At 35.8% G+C, this 21,576-nt stretch overlaps 1 protein-coding gene across 4 annotated transcripts in view; it reads right to left on the reverse strand.

Moving 5' to 3' along the window:
• Nucleotides 1-2,631: 2,631 nt before the first annotated feature.
• NR2C1 (nuclear receptor subfamily 2 group C member 1) overlaps nt 2,632-21,576 on the reverse strand; it is a 44,278-nt gene continuing 25,333 nt past the window's right edge. For 2 of the 4 annotated variants that reach the window (XM_080661197.1, XM_080661194.1), the window contains 6 exons: nt 20,686-20,851; nt 14,414-14,535; nt 9,573-9,712; nt 7,244-7,381; nt 6,299-6,404; nt 2,632-4,494 (listed from right to left, as the gene is read on the reverse strand). In XM_080661197.1, the coding sequence (XP_080517323.1) occupies nt 4,320-4,494; nt 6,299-6,404; nt 7,244-7,381; nt 9,573-9,712; nt 14,414-14,535; nt 20,686-20,851 (847 nt within the window). In that variant the 3' untranslated portion in view covers nt 2,632-4,319. Of the gene's footprint in view, nt 4,495-5,343; nt 5,499-6,298; nt 6,405-7,243; nt 7,382-9,572; nt 9,713-14,413; nt 14,536-20,685; nt 20,852-21,576 lie in introns of those variants that run through there. The other 2 variants (XM_080661195.1, XM_080661196.1) reach the window with 2 other exon arrangements.

The raw sequence follows: 21,576 nt of genomic DNA on the forward strand, positions 1-21,576 counted from the left end.
ATAGGTTTCTCCCATTTTCCACCTCCTGCTTCTTTTTTTGTCCTCCTAATATATTTGATGAAGACACTGGCAGTTTCTCCTGTAGAATTTCCCCCAGTCTGGATTTTGTTGATTGTGCCCCCCATTAATATTCCTCTATCCCCTGTATTTCCTGTATATTAGTAATTAACCTAGGTGCTTGACCAGATTGGTGAGGTGTTATTAAGCATATTTTATGTGATATCCTTCCATCAGGATGCACACATGGTGTCCACTTGCTTCACTTTTCATGATTTTAGCAGCCACTGATGAGCACTGCCTAGGTATAATTTCCTAATATCCCTAAAGTTCTTTATCCTTTTGTTTACTTGAAATTTTAAATTGAGATAGTTATAGAGTCACATGCAGTTTAGGTTAATACAGAGAGATCCTATCCTGTTTATACTTCTCTGTTTCTCTTAATAGTATAACATCTTGCATACTATACCATCACAACCAGGATACTGACTTAATGCAATCCACTGAGCTTTACCTCTACTCATTTGTGTATGTGCGTATTTAGTTCTATACAGTTTTATCACATGCAAGTTCTTGCATGTCACCACAGTCAAGATAGTGAACAGTTCTATCACAAGATCTCTATTGCCTTTTTATTACATACATACTTCACTCCCCTCTAAAATCCCCTCTTCCTTATACTCTTAAATGTAAGACCTCCTGATTTGACTCCCTAATGTTATTTTTTCTTATTTTCTATTTATCTTTTCTTATGCTTTCTGGGTGAGTTCAACTTCACCTTCCAATGAATTGCTTTGGCTATAATTTTTAATTTCCACGGGCTGTTACTTGCACCAAATTTCCCTTTTTAAAGCATCCTGTTCTCATTTAATGGATATTAACACCAAGCTTCTTTCAAAATAGCCATGATGGTATTTTTCTGATCCCTGCATTATATTCCCCCGCTCTACATGTTATCTCTTAGATATTACAGATTTTCCTTAAATATCTGGGGATCCTGGCTCCACACTCATATTTAATAGGCACCAAAGAGTTCAATGAAAACACCATTTTACACACACGACTTGAAAGTGGGCTTGTGATAAAGTGATAATCAGGAATCTTATCTAGACACAACCAAAAGTGAGTGTCTGGAGATCATTTCTCTGGAGATAATTAGTTTTTCTGAAGAGAAAAACTATACCTGATAGCCAGCATTCTGGAAACACAATTAGAGAGCCAACATTCAAAATGCAGATTTTAACTTAATCAAGATTTTCTTCTGTTAGTCCTCACTTGAGGCTATTTTTTTGCATTGATTTTTTAGAGAGTGCAAGGGAAGGGGTGAAACAGAAAAACATGGGTTGGTTGCCTCCCACATGTGCCGTGAGGCGGGTGGAGGGGTAGGACAGGACTGGAGTCTGCAACTGAGGTACAAGGTATGTGCCCTTGATTGGAATCAAATCCATGATCCTTCAGTCCGCTGGCCAATGTTCTAACCACTGAGATAACTGGTTAGGGCTTAATCCATATTTTCAACCCTATATCTAATCCAAGCCTTCTATTATGCCTGGCATCCTATAAGTCCTATGATCTTCCAGTTAGTTTTTTAATAGCATTAACCTTTGACTTGCTGCTTGAAAAGGGGGGAGGGGGGCGAAAGGGGAGGGGACCGACAGCCCAGCCTGCATGGCTCAGTGGTTGAGCATCAACCTATGAACCAGGAGGCCATGGTTCGATTCCCAGTCAGGGCACATGCCCAGGTTGCGGGCTCAATCCCCAGAGTGGGGCATGCAGGAGGCAGCCGATCAATGATTCTCTCTTATCATTTGATGTTTCTATCTCTCCCTCTCTGAAATCAACACAAATATATTTAAAAAAGGGGGGGGACGGGACAGAAAGTGATCACTTGACTTAAGTATAGAGAAAGACAGTTCAATGAGTCTGTATACAGACTTGAAATCAATCCTTTCTTTTTTATGTCCCAAGCACCATCTCTGAATACAAGCACCTGGGTCCTCCAGATAATGAGCATCTTTTCTGGATACTGCAAGGTGTACATGCTTCTTTCTCACTGTATTGCCTTTTGCAGGCACTCAGATTAGAGTGTCCTTGATTCTGGCTCTGCTAAGTCAGTCTTTCTCTACCTGGATTTTGTTTTCTAAAAACTTACTGAACTCTCTTATCCTTTGATTTCTTCTCTTGAGGTCCAATGCATGGATTCGTGAACATTGAAAGGAAATTAACTAGAAGGTGGCCGCCAGGTGGGACTGGGCCTGACACGCCCTGGAGCCAACCTCCCACAGTCCCTCCCCAGCTGGCCGCACCTGGGGCAGTGCAGGGGCTCGAAGGGCATCTGCAGAATGAGCAGAGTCCCTCCGGCAGGTGGGGTCCCTCAGCCTGACCTGCAGGGATCAGGCCGAAACCAGCAGTCTGACATCCCCCGAGGGGTCCCTGAGTGTGAGAGCATACTCTGCAAAGTTGCTGTCACTCGGCAGCTCCTGTGTTGAGCATCTTCCCCCTGGTGGTCAGTGCACATCATACCTACCAGCCGGTCAGCTGGTCGCTTAGCCTTTTATATATATAGATACTTTACTGTGGCAAACAAAAGGATAACTACTCAACGAATAGAACTCTGAAATCAAATATACTGTCAGGAAACAAATTTATAATGCAGATCACATTTTAATACAGATCTAAAAACACTTCCAAATATAACTACAAATTTAATCATGGAAAATACCTGCAGTAAACGTGTGTTAATTGACCATTATTACATTATTTCTAAATCCCTGGCTTATTTCTTTGGGTTATAAAGGTATAAACCTACTAATTTTCCCATTTGTATATTTTTATAGTAAATGTAGTTTCCCCCAGCTAATATTATAAATAAACCTAATGACAAAAAAATCATGTTTTAAATAGGGAAAAATTTCCCTTAGTAAGTTGGTAAAGACCGTATGGTGGTATTTTTAAACTTTTGATTTACTATAAAGTAGTAATTAGTAAAATCCACAGCCTCCCCAAATTCAGCTTCTCTTCTATTACAAAAATCTTTGTAAAAGATGTACTCCAAGTACAATGAAATCTCCATTTTGTTTTTTATAACAAAGCAACAAATAGACACACTAAAACAATTCATCATGAAATCAGAGCAAATAAATATTTAACAGTATTAGGTTTGCTATGGAAAACATTACTGTGGAAGACATCCAAAGAATTAAAAATGCTTTTGTTGTAGCAATAACAAGGCTTTAGGCTGATGCTCATACTAAAATAGCCCTCCCCTCTTTATAATGAAAAATCAGTGCATATTCCTTCATATACTAAAAAATTTTAATTTTTAAAAACTATTAACTGCTTTAAAATAATTGTTTCACTCACCTTGAAAACACAGATGGGTTATGATAAATCCATTATTTAACAAACTGTATTTCTAATGACCTAAAAGAAATTGGCTAACACCCATGGAAGGGTCAGGAAACGATATAATGCAGATCAGGAAAGAGGGAGAGGACAGATGTTTTCTGTGCAATGGAAGAGCAACACTTTTAAGATCTATTCTGCAATACTGAAACATTTTGGGCTCAACCAGTTTCTACTACTTTTAAAACACTGCAATAAACTGAAAATATTAAAACATGAACCTTATTCTCAAAAACAATTTTCTGCTACATACATAAATAAAAAGTGCTTGTAACTAATAATATACACCACTAAAAAAGTCAAGTCTTAAGATCATGAATATCCTGTCTCACTGCCAGCAATGAGTGGTCTATGCTATGGGTGTCATAATATTTACAAAAGACAAAAAAATATATATTCAATTATGATTTCCTCTAGTTCTAATGTTATCATTACACCACTGACCATAAAATAATCTTTTGACAAAGTAATTAAAACAGATTATATTACAGAAGTGTAAAATACACGGATATCCTCAGAGATTTCTGACAATTACGTATTTGAACTAGCTCATAATGAAGTTAAACATGAATAGAACACAATTCTGAAAAAAAAAAACTAATTTATTTGTTTCACCAAATAAGATATAATGAGAGATCTTAGTTTAGATAGGTAAAAGGTGACAGCTTTAGGTATCATCTTAACCAAGAAAAAATTCATAGTATTTCTTATTCACTTAAATAAGACAGGAAAGGAAATTCTAATTCCTGCTACCTGCCCAGTCACTTTGAAAATTCTTAAGAAAGTAAAAATAAAAATATCTTGGTTTTTGGTTATTCTTTAAAGTCAAAATTTCCAGGTGCCCTGGAAACAATGAGTTCAATTTGGTGTCTTGTGTTCTGAGAAAGAACAGTAAGTTTACACTGAGTGCTCAGCTTTCATATGCTGTGACCAATTATTTGTGAGTTATAATCTGCAGGTTCCATTTTTAAAATATGTGGGATAACACTGTCAATTCGTACATTGCCAATGAGACCTTTGAAAAACAATTCTTCAGTAATGGTAGCATTCATCAACCTCAAAGCTGGCAATCTGAGTAGTAGTCTGGACAACCTAAAAACAAAAAAGAAAGGGGAGGGGGATAAGGTTATAAAATCAAAGAGAGAGTATGTAGAAAAATATGAGTAACTTCTGCATGTATATTATTTGTAGCCTAAATGAATAAAAAATCTAATTTTCAAAAGTTAAAAAAACAACCTTAGAATTGAAGCTTTAGAGTGTATGACAATCAATTGGATATAAGTGCAGTCTGACAGACTTGCTCTTAACTGCTATGCTATTAAACCACGGTTCAAGCTATACATTTAAAAATGGCGTAGGAGCTTATTTTAGGTTGTAAGAAGAGCAATATTTTGTGTTATCAGGGCACACAGACTCAATTATAAGTTTTCTTGGTTTTGCTTTATGAAATACTACTGGGAATGGTAAAACAGGCAATGGTTGTTATTATTGGGAAAAGCACAAGACAATGGAATCAAGATCATTGGACTCACATTTTGATTCAGTTGCCCTTCTAAATATGTACTCCCTGCCTCTCTTCAGTTTTTTTGTGAAAATTAAAATGATATCTGCCAGTTTCTGTATAGTGAGGTTCTTAAATTTTGGCAGGATATCTTGTGTGAAAGTACATTATATTTTGAAAACTGCTATCGAAAGATAATTTATTATTTTTAAGTAACTAGAAATGTAAGAAACTCAGAAATAATTCCAAAGATCAGTGAAAGCACCTGGAATCTAATGAAACAGAAGTCAGCAAACAACTGTACATCTAAGTGAGAAAAAATGTAAATACTGTACTTATTTTATAATGAGGCATAAAACAACTTTAGAAACATTTTTAAAAATCTGAAAAACAATCATGACAAACCAACAACAGAAGAACCACCTTTCCAAAAAGCTTGTGGTAATGTTTATCCTTCCTCTAGCCTAAGGCCTTGCACTCCAATGCTTGAGACCAAATGAAACCAGCAGCCCCAGAATTAAGTGATCTTCCTATAGCCATGTATACTATTTCTCAAATTACTCAGTTCCTTTTGTTCTGAGTTGCATCCACAGAACTGGTAGAAAGCAGGATAAGAAAACTGGTTAAGTAAGGCTCATTTTCATGATGGAACTGGCTTATAAATTTATTATTTAATACGTATAAAACAGTTATATGTGAAATGTTCTTTTACTAGCTTGAAGTATATCAAATAAATAATAACATCAGTAAACACATTTATATAGCCCTTGCTATGAAACAGGCACTGTTCTAAGCTCTTTACATTATTAACTGATTTAAGCATTACACTAATTGTAAAATGCGGATACTATTATTACCTCCATTTTACAGGTGAAGAAACTGAAACAGAAGTTAAAAACTACTTGCCCAATGTCTTACAGCTAATAAGGTAAGATCAGAAGTCAAACCTAGGTACTCTGGCTCTGATGGCCATGTGTTTACTCTACAATACTGTCCTTCCTTCAAAAATTTAATTGATCTTATAAAATATTTTTTAAAAGAACACTGACAAGAAATATGTTAGTAGAAATATCATAAGCCAAATCTCAAAGTTATTTATTGAAAATAAAGAGTTTGGGCACTATTTCCAGACTACCTGGATCTAGTCAGGCTCTGCCAATTATTGTGATCTTCAGCAAGTTAATTAACCTCTGTGTGCTAAAGTCATCTCTATATAAATGTAAGAACTGGGTGAAATATTACATGCAATAATGCATACTGCTTTTTATAGCATTAGCTATTTCATTTCAAAGGTTAACTAGAACACTTTACTCTTGAAAAATAAAATAATGAAATAATAGATTCACAAAAATATTTAAAATTAATATAGTTAAATAGCATTTAACTTCTAGATACCTGTAGGTGTCATCTGGATATGTTCTGGTTATATAATCTTGAAATTCCACATAAGCCTTTTCCTGAAATTTCTCAATCTGTTCCATGTTTTCTAGGCCTGGATGGTCTGAAACATGAAAGAACATATTGTTACCCTGCTTCTGAATGTTCATTTAATAAGACATCTAGAGTGGAGGTGGAAGGGAATGAGAATAGTTCAGTCAAAAATGAAACCTCTTCATATGTGTGGCTCTTTCCATAAATATTACTAAGTACCAGGTACTGTACTTAAAGCCTGTAAAACTATTTTACCTCATATACAAATTCTAGTATCTAATAAAAAATGAGACCAATGGGTTCTACTAAAACAGAGAGTATTTTCGTTTATCCCAAAAGTGGAGAAGGAATTTTGCTCACTGGTTTCAACTGCTTTTTTCACATCCAAGTAAGTGTCCAACATTCATAAAACTCACCAATTTAAAGTGTATAATTCAATTGTTTTAGATTATTCACAGAATTGTGCAACCATCACCACAATTTAATTTTAGAACATTTATGTCACTCCAAAAGAACTCTGTACCATTCACAGTCACTCCCTATTCTTCCCTCTCCTTAGTCCTTGGTAATTACTAATTTCTAACCTACTTTATGTCTGTAAAATTTGCCTATTCTAGACATCCCATTTAAATAGAACCATGTAATATGTGGTCTTTTGTGACTGGCTTCTTTCCCTTAGCATAGTTTTCAAGGTTCATCCATGTAGCATGTGTAAGAACTTAATTTTATAGCTGAATGATATTCCATTGTATGCATATATTACATTTGGTTTATTTATTCATTTGTTGATGAACACTTGTTTCCACTTTAACTGCATCATTTTATATTCCCACCAGCAGGGTATGAGGGATCCAATTTCACCACAAGCACAAACACTGTATTTTAGATAAGATGTCACTATTTGTGTACCTGGACTGAAGAGTACTATTGCTTTTAGGTAGGCATATTCATAGCCATCAACGCAGAGTTTAACCATGCTGTTGCAAAACTCTTGGAGTTTGAAGATGTGCTCCATCAATAATTTTCTTCTTTCTGTTGACATTTTATCTTTAATTAAAAACAAACAAAAGCTTCTAATTTTCTGCTAAAACGTATGACTATTTTTATTCAACATATCTCCTTCCCATTAATTTCCAGCATTAAATATAACCAATCTATAAATGCTTCAAATTCAATATTTCTACAAGTATAGATGAAACTAATGATCTTTGGACACTCTTCATTCAAGAAAAAACAAAACAAGCTGTTCGTATAAAAATAATGTAACTCAATTAACATAATGTTTCTCCTTTCAAGATACACCTTTGAAAAAATAAGACAATCATCTGAAAAACTGGCAAAAGAAAATTCAAAAGATTCAAATTTGGTAACAGGATTTTATTTAAGCTTATATTGATTTTAAAAAGTGAGCAAAATCATCTAGATTTTTTAAAGTTAACAACACTGCCCAGCTGGTGTGGCTCAGTGTTTGAGCGGTGACCTATGAACCAGGAAGTCATGGTTGGATCCCAGTGAGGGCACCTGCCTGGGTTGTGGGCTCAATCCCCAGTAGGAGGTGGCAGATCAAAGATTCTCTCTTCCTCTCCCTTCCACTCTGAAATTAATTAAAAAATAATAATAATAAATAAAAAAGTTAACAACACTACTAAAATAAAAATATTTAGCAAAAAAAAATAGTCAAAACCAAAAGAAACTGAGTAAAATTTACTGTGGAGGGATATGTTTAAAACACATCTGATTACTCAATTACAGCTTTAGTGAAGGTAGGCTGTATAATGCATTACAAACTTATGAGAAAACAATCAAGATTAGGAGTCCACAAATAAATTGGGGATGTGGTGCTGCTTTCTGGAGCTACTGTTGATAAGATTTTAAGGAGGAAACATATAATTTAAAAATCATATAAAACATAAAAAATGGAATATGGTAAAGAAATAAAACATAATTCCCAATTTGTATATTCCTAAATGCAAGTGGCAGCTTCTATTTGAAGAGGGGACACATTTTTAGTCAGTCACATGCCATTCTAAAGTAAAATATTTATAAATCAGTGACTGCCTGTCTCCTTAAAATGAGAGTTGTCATTATCTTGGCATCAAGAAAAGGAAAAAAGAGAGTAAGGATTGTTTTGTGACTCTTCAGTACTTTTTAAATAAGAGAATTCATACCCTGAATTCACACAAAAAAAAAAAAAAAAAAAAAAAAAAAAAAAAAAATCTTGGAATTCAAAGGGTTACAATGAAGAAAGGTAATTTAAAAATTGGTTGGAAGAGCCAAAACCGGTTTGGCTCAGTGGATAGAGCGTCGGCCTGCGGACTGAAGGGTCCCAGGTTCGATTCCGGTCAAGGGCATGTACCTGGGTTGCGAGCACATCCCCAGTAGGGGGCGTGCAGGAGGCAGCTGATCGATGTCTCTCTCTCATCGATGTTTCTAACTCTCTATCCCTCTCTCTTCCTCTCTGTAAAAAATCAATAAAATATATTTAAAAAAAAAAAAATTGGTTGGAAGAATACATTTTGAAGTATTTACTCAACTCTATATAAGCTAACCCTGGATTCCTTGGGACCTATACCAAAGTACAAAAATTCAGAAGGCCTGGTCAGAAATAGCCAACCAGACAATATACTTGTTTCAATTTTGTGCTTTAAAACATTTTAAAATTCAAAAAATTTTTTCAAGTGTCCAGGGCATGAACCAGGCATGGGCACACACCAAACGCCAAGCTAGGATAAACAAGGAGTTACTCTGTCCCTGGCTGACATGAAACAAGCACCACCAAATCAGGTGCAACTCTATCCAGGGACATACAAATTTAAATATTCAAAAATATTTTTTCGGGCCTAACCAGTTTGGCTCAGTGGATAAAGCATCAGCCTGTGGACTGAAGGGTCCCAGGTTCGATTCCGGTCAAGGGAATGTACCTTGGTTGCGGGCACATCCCCAATAGGGGGTGTGCAGGAGGCAGCTGATCGATATCTCTCTCATCGATGTTTCTAACTCTCTATCCCTCTCCCTTCCTCTCTGTAAAAAATCAATAAAATATATTTTAAAAAATATATGTATATTTTTTTCGGTGGTCAATGAAATGAAATTATCAAAACGTAAAAATTATCTAAAGTAAAAAGGATGTTGGTATGTAAAACATTATCATCAGATATGTAACTTTAATAGTAAAACACTTTATAAAACTGACATCCTCTCTTATATCCTGAAAAAAAGGAAATAAGGTGCTTTTTACCTTGTTGAAGGCTACTGTGAAGGCAATTGACAAATGTTGCTAATATAGTTGCCACATTCATTACTTGCCAGCACTGGGCAAGACCAAGAGTAAAAAGTTCATTCCAATAAGCTTTCACCAACGATATGCTGTTTTCCTGCCTATTAAAAATACACACAAATCAGGTATTATTAAAATATATTTTATAAACTTTACAATTGACTCATATATTTTATAGTAAAATACTAGTGAAGTACAATTACTCTAGAACAGTGGTTGGCAAACTCATTAGTCAACAGAGCCAAATATTAACAGTACAACGATTGAAATTTCTTTTGAGAGCCAAATTTTTAAACTTAAACTTCTTCTAATGCCACTTCTTCAAAATAGACTCGCCCAGGCCGTGGTATTTTGTGGAAGAGCCACACTCAAGGGGCCAAAGAGCCGCGTGTGGCTCACGAGCCGCAGTTTGCCGACCACGGCCCTAGAAAGATGAAATGATCAATTCTGTATACCTCACTGCACTTGATGAGGAAGGCTTAGAACTTTAATTAGCTAGCTCATTAATTAGTCAGCCAGTTTATAAGAACAGTTTCAAACTGCAGAAGTTGGGGCTTTAATACCACATTTCATGGAAACAGCATAAAGATTGTTTTTAAAAATATTAAAATTAAAAGCATGAATTTCAAAAACCTTTCCCAAGTTTTATTTTGCCTTTAATGCAGGTAAATACTCTCTTTAAAAAAAAAAACAAAAAACGGGCAATTAAAATTATTTAATGGTAGATAACAACCAATTTCCTAAGAGAAATGGTTTCTTCTTTAAGTATGTTTCAGATAAGATATTATCTCTATAAATGAAACACCAATTTTACTAGGGGTAAGAAGGATAAGAAAGGTCAAAAGTTTTTTCCTGAATTTCTAAATAAGAAATCTCAGCATGAGAGAATAGAAAAAGTAATAGGAGTCAAGAGACCAGGGTTTTAAAACGTAGATCATCAACTTACTATCCATTTGAAATCAGGCAAATAAGCTCCCAAGTCTCAGGCTGTTTAGCTATATAAAATGCAGAGACTCTATATCCTATATCTAGCTCAGTTATTATGAGGCACAAATGTAAGAATTATGAGAACAGGCCATGACATAAAGTACAAAAAGCCAGGCACTGTAGGAAACACTGGAAAAATAGCAACAAACAACATGGATTAGGTCTGCCTTCATGAAACAGAAGGGCAACATAATAAATACGCCATTTTAAATATTTTATATAAAAATATACATACACATATTCACTTGGTTATACAAACATTTAGTTTTAGGCAATAAAAATTCTACATTACTATAAAGTAGGATGCTGCATTAGAAAATGGGGGTGGGGGTGGGGGGCCATGTTCAGGTAAGGTAGTTGCAGAAGGCCTTACTAAGGGCCTGACATTTGAGTAGAGAAAAACAGAAAAGAACTTAAAAAAAAAAAAAAAAAATTCCAGGGGAATAGTTATCCAGGAAAAAAAGAACAAGGGCCAAACTTGTTGAGGTGAGAACCAGTATGTAGTAGGTACTCAATAAAAACTGTTGAGTGGATTAATAAATGCTATCCTCCCTTAGTTTTTTAAATGTCTAAACATTTTATTTCAAACTATGGTCTTTTTATGAGTCAGCAGTTATATTAACTTTTTCCTTTAAATTTATTGGGGTAACATCAGTTAATAAAATTATATAGGTTTCAAGTGTACAATTCTGTAATACCTCTATTGCGTTGTGCGATCACCACCCAAAGTCAAGTCTCCTTTTCTCACTGTATTTGACCCCCTTTACCCTTTTCTACCTCTCCACTCTCCTTCCCCTATGGTAACTACCATACTGTTGTCTGTGTCTGAGTTTCAGTTTTATATCCCACATGAGTGAAATCATATGGTTCTTGAATTTTTCGGTCTGACTTATTTTGCTTAGCATGATATTTTCAAGATCCATCCATGTTGTCGCAAATGGCAGTATTTCATTTTTTCTTATGGCTGAGTAGTATTCCACTGTATATATGTACCACATCTTCTTTATCCAGTCATCTATTGAAGGATACTTTGGTTGTTTCCATGTCTTGGCCATGGTTAATAATGATTCAGATGTTTTAATTCATGGATATCTTAGATGAGCTTATGTGATGAGCTGGGAATCCTTTGTTGAATCATAGCAATGTAACTTGTAAGTTCAAGGGAAGAGAACAGCGGAACCTCCCATGCCTCAATTCCTCTGATGTAACTCCTCCTCCCTTCTTAAATATCCTTTCACTGGCTAATTCCATCTTATCCCTTAATCTATAGCTCAGAGCTCACTTAAAAAAAAAAAATTCTCTTACCACATTCCTCTCCCAAGATAGTTCATCATTCCTCCTTCAGTGTCACATATTCATTTATATTTTATACTTATTTCATGGTATTCTAATTTATTGGTTTTGGAGTCTGTCTCCTATACTAGATTAAGACCTTACTGAAGGCTTATTCATGTCTGTATCTTTGTCAACAGCACAGTAGATGGCATATAGAAGAAATTCAGCAAATGATTTCTGATTTCAGGGGATATAGAACAGGGAGAAGTAAGAATTTAGAAAAAAACAGAGTTAGAAAAGCTGTGGGCATGGACTCTTTTCCTATCAAATAATCTTTAAATCCAAACCTATATACTTAAATCACTTGTCCAGTTAAAATGCATAGCCTTCTTTATGACATTACATTTTATTTAAGAATTGAATACACTCAAACAAAAGCTTATATTGCCAACTTAAGAGTTATAGAAAGTAATTTTTCTCACTGAGAATTGTTCAGCTGAAATTTTTACTCCAGGCTGATCACTCTCTTCCATTTAGTACCTGAGAAGAATTACTTACCATAAAAAATTGGCCATTTAAAATTTATTTAAAAGTAAAGTTTAAATGAAAAGAAAATCAATAGTTTTAATATGGATATGAAAAATTTTAATCTCACACTAAAAGATAGTAAGATACTATTTTCATTTATCAGAAATGATGGATAAAATCCAGAATTAATGAAGATGTGAGAAAATAAGCATTCATTCTTGTACATTGCTGATGTGGGTGTAAACTGTCTCAACATCATTTTGGAGGACAATGTGGTAGTGCCTAGCAAAAAAACGGAAAGGTACACCTCTTAAACTCAGCAGTTCCACCTATAATAACATACTTTATAGAAATACTAACACAAGTACTCAGTCGGCATCCATCTGTTTAATTCAAACTAAAAATTATTTAGTGACTAGAAGCCAGATGCACGAAGATTCGTGCAAGAATGGGCCTTCCTTCCCCTGGCTGCCGGCCCTGCCTTCGCTCGGCCAGAGCCGCCTTTCTGCCTTCCCACGCTGCCCAGAGGCCCGGAGCGGCTGGGGTGGTGTGGAATGCCCCACCCCACTCCCGGCCACTCAGCACCTGTGTATGCAAATTAATCTTCCATCTTTGTCGGGTTAATTTGCATACTCACTCCTGATTGGCTGGTGGGCGTCGCTAAAGTACTGTTATAATCAGAAACCTCAGGTTTTATTTTTGCTTTCTTCAACATTTGGACTATTTCTATAGGATAATCACACTTAACAGAAGTACTTAAGATAGGTAGTGTTACAAATAACTAAAGGAGTTCAAGTCACTACTCCCAAAATCCTTCCTTTCATTGTTTTACTATAATAATTAATATCCAATTATAAAAAACAGCATCAGAATACTTTTCAAGGTACAAGTATGCCAATTACAAACTTAGGGAACTACAGTTAATGTTTTAAAATAAAGTGCTAATGTATAAATTTACATTGTATTTTAATTTTTCTTAAAAAAATGGATTGGAGAAATTCTTAAAGTTAAATGTTATTTGGAGAGAAAGAGCTAACAATCATTTTAAAGGTTAATCATTATAAATCAGGCTCTTAATCTATTGTAATTATATTATTTAAATACATTATTTAATACATGATATTAACGCATGGTATATCCAACATTGATTAATAAACCAAATTACAGTGGGGTTCTATGTATGCCTCTTAAAGTTATAATTCAGATATGTTTCTTAGTTATATTCTAAATATTCCCTAAGGATAAAGGATGGGCAGTTATTATTCTTATTTGGCAAATGGAAAAACAGATCTATAGAATATGAAAGTGAATGGTTTACAAAATCATATTGGTGAGTAGGGTCCTGTAAGTAGAATACTTTTCTAACTATGGGATTAACATATTCCATGGTCTCTTTGCTTCATCATACCAGCTACTTTAAAGCAATCTAAATATGGCAAACTTTAGGCAAAGCTTGGGTTTCTTATAGTAAACCATTTCTATTAACATCTGATTACTTCAGAACAGACTACAGATGTGCCATTCAATAGAAAGAACAAAATTCTAAATTATCATAGTGGTACTATGGGGTTTACATTTTCTTCCTTTTTCCCCCCCTCAATCACACAATTGGAAAACAATTATTTCTATTTTTAAAAATATTCACTCCTTATTAAAATGTTTGACATGAACACTGGTCGTGTAAGGAAAACAACAACCCTGGGACAACCCTACAGGCTCCCTATCTTTAAGTCATGGCCAGGCTATTACAAATGCTGGCCATGATTTATCATTTCCACTGCATTTATCCCCTTTGAATTAACTTAGTCAAAACATGAAATATGAATACTCTTCCACATAAATATAATACAAAAAATACTAGTTGCCATGATTTGTGGCATCAATGACAAAACTTGAAGTTATGTTATACCATTTTTTTCCTTTAATGCAGATCCTCCCAAAATAAAAGTTCTTATTTAATGTACATCTGTGCTACAAAACCTTATTTATATTTAAGGTTTTAAAACACTTACCCCAAAGCCTGGAAGGAAGGAATAGAAAGTGCCCAGTGCATCGATAAGAACAGCAGTCTGGAGGCAGACTCCCCAATGTAGTGCACATTCAGGTACTCAGGCATAGGAGAAGGCATGGTGAGCTAGTGTAAACAGGGATTGAGGTAAATTATCTTATGACCAACAGTCCTAAAGTGTACTTTCTTTGAAAAAGTTAAATACAAACCATAACATATTACATATGAGTCTAATAGATTCACCAAAAGGTAAATCTTGAAATAATTTAAGATAATGGACTTTATAGCTAAAAATAGGATTTAGAATAAATGAGTAGATCATAGTTTCTAAAAAAGCAATATTCAGACAAGCAGAATCCTACTTAATAAATATCCAACCATGATATTATCTGGTTGCATTTTTATAAAATATACTTTTATTGAATTCAGAGAGGAAAGGAGAGGGAGAGAGAGAAACATCAATGATGAGAGAGAATAATTGATTGGCTGCCTCCCATACATTCCCTTCTGTGAATGGAGCCCGCAACCCTGGCATGTACCCTGACTGGGAATTGGACTGTGACCTTCTGGTTCATAGATTTGACACTCAACCACTGAGGCACGTCAGCTAGGCTATCCGGTTGTTTTTAAAAGTTACTCTCTGTCTTGGTCTAACAATTTCTTCCTTTCCTCCCTTTATTAACTAGTGGCCCGGTGCATAAAATTCGTGTGAGGGGGGAGGGGGGAAGGGTCCCTCAGCCCAGCCTGTACCCTCTCCAATCGGACATCCCTCTTGCAATCTGGGACCACTGGCTCCTAATTGCTCACCTACCTGCCTGCCTGATCGCCCCTAAATGTCCTCCACTGCCAGCCTGATCTCGCCCCCAACTGCTCTCCCCTGCTGGCCTGATCTTGCCCCCAACTGCCTCTGCCAGCCTGATCTCATCACCAACTACCCGCCCCTGCCAGCCTGATCTCATCACCAACTGCCCTCCCCTGCTGATCTGATCGCCCCTAATGGCCTCTGCCTCGGCCCCCACCACCATGGCTTTGTACGGAAGGAAGTCGGACGTCCGGAAGATGGCCAGTCGACCCAGTCTAATTAGCATATTACCCTTTTAGTAGTACAGATAGATTATATAGGATAGGATTGCTTAAATGAGGGAGAAAAGCCTTTTTCAGCAGGAGGAGATGCTCTTGGCAGACAAAAATACATAATCCCTCTATCTGGACTGATAGCCAGCCATATGCACTATGCTGCCAAACCAGTCATTAAAAAACTAAACCGCTTTCTTACATCTTACACCAAACAGCTGTTGCCCTTAAAACACCTCCTCAGCCCCCACCTTAGGTTTTGCCATCGCAGTTCACCCAGATTAGGTTCTGATTGGTTGGTTTCTATACCAGTCAGCGTCAAAAGCTCTGCCTCCTAGGCAGCGATTGGCTCCTCACACTTCACCCAGTTTTGGTTCTGATTGGTCGGTTTCTATGCCAGTCAGTGTCTCCAGGCCTATCAACAGGCCTGATCAGAGAGGGGGAGCTGATTAGCAGCTCCTACGGAGGCCCGAGAGAAAGAGAGGTGTGGCCGCTGGCCAGGCCCCAAGAGAAAGAGAGAGGCAAGAGCTGATCAACAGCTGCCACGGAGGCTACAGTTCAGACCCCGTTTCTTTGTCCAGGCCTCTCTCCAGGCCTGATCCGCAGCCCCTCAGCAGTCAGTGCTGAGTTGCTGACTTCCGGTTGGTCGAGCCTTCAGTCGTTTTGGATGTTATGGACCCTGCATTTTTATATATTAGGATTAGGATAGTATACAACAAATTCACTTTAAGGAGCAATCCTGTATATGTTAAAATGTTCCTTTCATTTAGGCTATGGAGTTAAATTCAAATGCTTATAGGCTCAGGGGAGTTATTGATTGAAGCAGGCCATCTGCGAAGTGCATATTCCCAGAGAAAGGGCACAGCTGTGACCTAAGTTCAACACATTAAAAACATATGGGAACCGAAACCAGTTTGGCTCGGTGGATAGAGCGTCGGCCTGCGGACTGAAAGGTCCCAGGTTCGATTCCGGTCAAGGGCACGTACCTTGGTTGCAGGCACATGCCCAGTGGGAGGTGTGCAGGAGGCAGCTGATGGATGTTTCTCTCTCATTGATGTTTCTAACTCTCTATCCCTCTCCCTTCCTCTCTGTAAAAAATCAATAAAATATATTAAAAAAAATATATATATATATTTAAAAACATGGGAAAAACAGATGACTGCTATCAATTTTTCAAAGAGCAGGTTCTGTGTAAAAAAAATCTCCATTTAATCAACAGGTAAAACCAAGTAGGTCTGTGGCCATAATACTCACAGGCTTCCAGTTTGTACTGCTGACCTTAGGTAGTTATTTTAATATGTTTTTCACTGATTTTTATTTTATTTTTTGAAAGAGAGAGGGAGAGGGGTAGAGATAGAAACATCGATGAGACAGAAACATCGATGAGACAGAAACATCAATTAGTTGTCTCTTGTATGCCCCCTACTGGGGATCGAGCCAATAACCCAGGTGTGTGCCCTGACCAGGAATCGAACAAGTGACCTTTTGGATCAGGGGTTGATGCTCAACCACTGAGCAACACTGGTCAGGTCTTAGGTAGTTATTTTAAATGTGTAACCACTGCCTGGCCAGTGTGGTTCAGCGGTTGAGTGCCGACCTATGAACTAGGTTGATGGATTCAAATTTCCTTCACTAAAGAAAAGAATAATCCAGACTATAGAGTACCTTCTAGGTATTAAAATTAGTAAAATAAACCAAGATGTAATGGCACAGAAAAAACATCTCATATATATATCGAAGTGGAAAAAACTGCAAAACAGTATGTGGATGGATGATCCAACTTACACATATAAATAAAGGAGAGAAGGAAATACACCACACAATTAATAGCAGTGGCTAACCCTGGGGTGGGATAAGCTAGATGTGCCCATATATATTTTTCTGGGGAATGGATATATAGCTTTCAATAGATTCTCAAAGGTGTCTATGATGCCAAGCAGATAAAAAGATTTGTTGTTGTTGTTAATCACCTGAGAATATTTTCCCATTGATTTTTAGAGAGAGTGGCGTGGCTCAGTGGTTAAGTGTGGACCTATGAACCAGCAGTTCACAGTTCCATTCCTGGTCAGGGCACATGCCCAGGTTGCAGGCTTGATTCCCCAGTGGGGGGCATGCAGGAGGCAGCCAATCAATGATTCTCTCTCATCATTGATGTTTCTATCTCTTTCTTCCTCTCCCTTCCTCTCTGAAATCAATAAAAAAATATTAAAAAAAAATAAAAGAGAGTGGTAGGGAGGCGGAGAGACAGAGAAAGAGAAACACTGACGTGAGAGAGACACATCAATTGCTTGCCTCCCACAAGTACCCTGACCAGGGCTGGGATGGAGCCTGCAACCAAGTTACCTAACCTTGACCAGAATCAAACCCAGGACCCTTCAGCCCACAGGCTGATGCTCTAACCATTGAGCAAAGCCAGCTAGGGCTCAGATGATTTTTTTTAGAGTATTGAGACATGACTAAACAAGGATACCTACTTTAGAAGTTATTGTCTACAATTACCTTTCCAGCAGTTTCTATGTGTAATTTTCATACTGTGTTAAATAATATAGCTTTAAAAATTTTTGACTTGAGTTAGAAGATCTGGATTCTACTCTCAACTTGTCATTAATTAATTGTGTGGCCCTGGATCACATATTAATTCAAGAACCATTTATTGAGAATTCATTGTGAGCCACCTAGCTAAGTGCTGTATGTATGCTGTAGTCTCAACAGAGAAATAAAATGGAAAGTGAATGAGCTGTAGAAAAGGCTAAAAAAAGAGAATGGCATGTCTGAGAAATGATGGGCAATGGGAAGGTTTTCATGTAGCAGAGTAACATAACTAGACTGACTTTTAATAATTATTATTCAGTTATCAGTGCTCAAGATGGAGAAGAGAGACTGTAAGCAAAGATATGACTACAACACTTTAAGAAATTTTAAAAGGCCTGAAATATGGCATTGAATATGAAGAGAAAGGGAGAAATTCTAATAGAATGGTTAGGATTCAGTCAGGGAATGAGGCTAGGAAAATGACAATGACTCCCAAACAGCAAATGTGGTGACTAGGATTGTGATTCTAACATTTGGATAGTAAATTTTAGAGAACAGTTTGGGAAATCACCTACCTCTATCTCAAACACTTATTTCCAAATGGGAATAATATCCACCTTGATTATTTGTATAAGCAAATTGAAATAATCAAGTGAGACAAAGCATATGAAATCACACCAAAAACTGAAGTTTAACAGAAATGTTAAATATTGCTGCCGTCCTAGATTCTTTAGAATAAAAATTTAAGAAGCGTTATTAGACTATTTCTCCGTACTGTCTTGTTTGCTTTGGACAAGACACTAAAAACCTCCAAATCTCTTTTTTTATTCAGAAAATGACAATAAAAATCTGAACCTTCTCAACAGACTGTAGTGAGGCTCAAATGAAAGAATGGATGTGAAAGCCTGCTGCAAACTAAACTCACTGTATGTAAAAATGCAAGAAAGGAACAAAATGCTATTTGGAGCTCAGCAATCAAGAGAAAATTCATTTTTTTGATTACAGATGGAATGTCTTGAAACTCATGACCATGAACCATTAAGGAAAGAACTAACCCTGAAGGTACTAGGCTGGGAAGTCACTGAAAAGTGAGACTCTGATTTCAGAGTCTGTAAATAAGATTCAAGGAAAGAAGGAGCTGTCTTTTTTCAGAACAAAAAACTTTACGGTGCTGATTATGAGGATATCCAGAGTATAGTAGGATAAAGATGGAATGGAAAAAAGAAAAAGTTCTATTTGCCCAATTCATCTGTCCAAAACAAATATTTGAAAGAAAAAAAAAACTTTGAGGACCAATATCAACAATAAAAATGGTGAACTACTTCTACTTTCAATAGAAGCATTCTTGAGTACCTTTTCCTTGCAATGGGTCCTCTTCCTACTTCTTTTACCCTTCCTTCCCACTTAAATCCAAAGGGGGAAAATAAAACTAATAAAATACTTTTGAAAGAGCAATGGGAAAAATCAGTTTTGCTTTGCTCCACCCCAGTCCATAGCGCCTACCATATTTTTAAGGATGACACTGATTATTCCTTGCCTCCTCTTATAGCTTTCCTAAAAAGTTTTCTTGTACAAGGCAATTAAAACTTTTCTAATTTTTTTCATGTTATCTTTGTAAAAATTTACATGAAGATTGGTTTCACTGATGTTTTATTAACTATCAAATTAGAGCAATTATTATTTAACTCACTGTGTTTTCTTTGTGGCTATTTCTACCAAGTAGTTAACATTTGCATAAACAAATGTTAATTACATGAAATTTTGGCCAGTATTAATTTTGTGCTCCTTATTTCTACCAGTGACACGTATCTATTTGATAACTATATGTTTTTATAAGAAACCCATGGAAATGTGTATTCTATAGTAAAGTTATGAGCAATTACACTCAGGTATTCCAGAACCACTAGCTAGCAGAGCAAAGATACAAAGTGGTTAAAATGGAGGGTCAAAACAGCTGGGTCTTAATTAGGGTCTCAATGGTCAGCATATCTGAATGACAACCATCTGTATTACAAATCAAATATTATAAAGTTATCTTCTAATGTTTTATATGTATTACTCCTAGTATTCTAAATGTAAAGTTCCCATCATAAATGTATGTATATTAGGGGAGCAGAAAATAAGTTACAAATGTACCTTCTCCAAAATGTTTAAAGTGTTAAAAGTTAACACAAAGTTAAAATGTGTTAAATAATTTTTACCTTTTTAAAATAATTCTAAGAGCTAGATAACTGGGGTAATACATACTAAGTGGAGTTCTCTGCAGTTACTCTTGATAAGAGCAGAGTATCTGAGTCTTAGATACTGGTTTATACTAAAGTAATAGTAGTGAGGCATTGAACAAACCAGTGCATTTGACAGATCATGATTGCCAATATTTAATGTAAAAAAAGAAACAATGTATGTGTAAATGTTCTAAAAGCTAACTTTTATAAACTTAAACCCATTAATTAATATTATAACTATTTCTTAGGAACAGGATTTATTAAGCCATTATTTTATATAGGCAGATGTATATGTTTTAGCTGCTGTTTTGAGTTCTATCAGGGATATTTCTGACTTTTAAAAGCACAACAAATATACTTTGATTTTTGAAAGGAAGATTAAAATCAAAATGGATAATACAACATAAAAATTATAAAATATATATATATATATATATGGAAATACCCTGAAAGCTACATGTGAATCGCTGAGAAGTGGCCCCTCTTTTTCGATGTAATTTATGCTTGAGTCTCCAGCAATTAGGTGTACGTTTCCTTCCATGCCCTCTACTGAGCTCTGACAGGCTGTGCTCTCTCCGGGATTCAATGCTTTTGCAAGAGTGTCAAATGCCCTATAAGGAGACATCAGAAGCTGTGAGCTTGGCCATCTCCACAATAAAATAAAAATTCTATATAAAATTCTGGAATTAAGATTTAGGCCTAAAAACTGTTTAGGAAATAAAACTTTGGTGTATCACTGAACACTCTATTTCAGTGATATCTATGACTCTCCAAAGCAACAAATTAGACTTCATATGTATGAAAAAATATATTAATGTATTATCAGAGAACTAGTCTTTAAAAAAACTTATGTAATTAAGGAGGTATAATTTTTATACTTTGGTATAAAAATATGCTTTTACAAGTTATACATTTGTTACAAGATATCAGCTCATTCATTTTACATATAGCAGTTATTTAGAAAGAACAAGGGCTAGAACTTACGTTGACTTGACTGTGTTCTACACAACATAAAATTAGGTTTTAATTTTATTTTATAATTCAGAGAATATTTTAAAACTTGTGGTTACATAGCTACATCTAAACGGTAAGAATCTGAGATTAGGATAGCAAAAATTAACTAATGTTAGTAAATAATTATTCAAAGTAGTTCTCCATATTTTCTAATGAGATGCCTTCTAGATTTACTTGAAACCTCTTGTTCAACAAAGTACTTAATGAGATTCTTAAATGAAGTTTCTTCAATATTTGAGGTGATGGAAAGAATGTGAAAAAAGCCTAAAGAAATCTGGTTTCTACATACTAAGTATTAATATTGAGAATGAAAAATAGAATT

The sequence above is a fragment of the Plecotus auritus genome (assembly GCF_963455305.1).
Source record: "Plecotus auritus genome assembly, chromosome: 3".
NCBI classification, from domain to species: Eukaryota; Metazoa; Chordata; class Mammalia; order Chiroptera; family Vespertilionidae; genus Plecotus; species Plecotus auritus.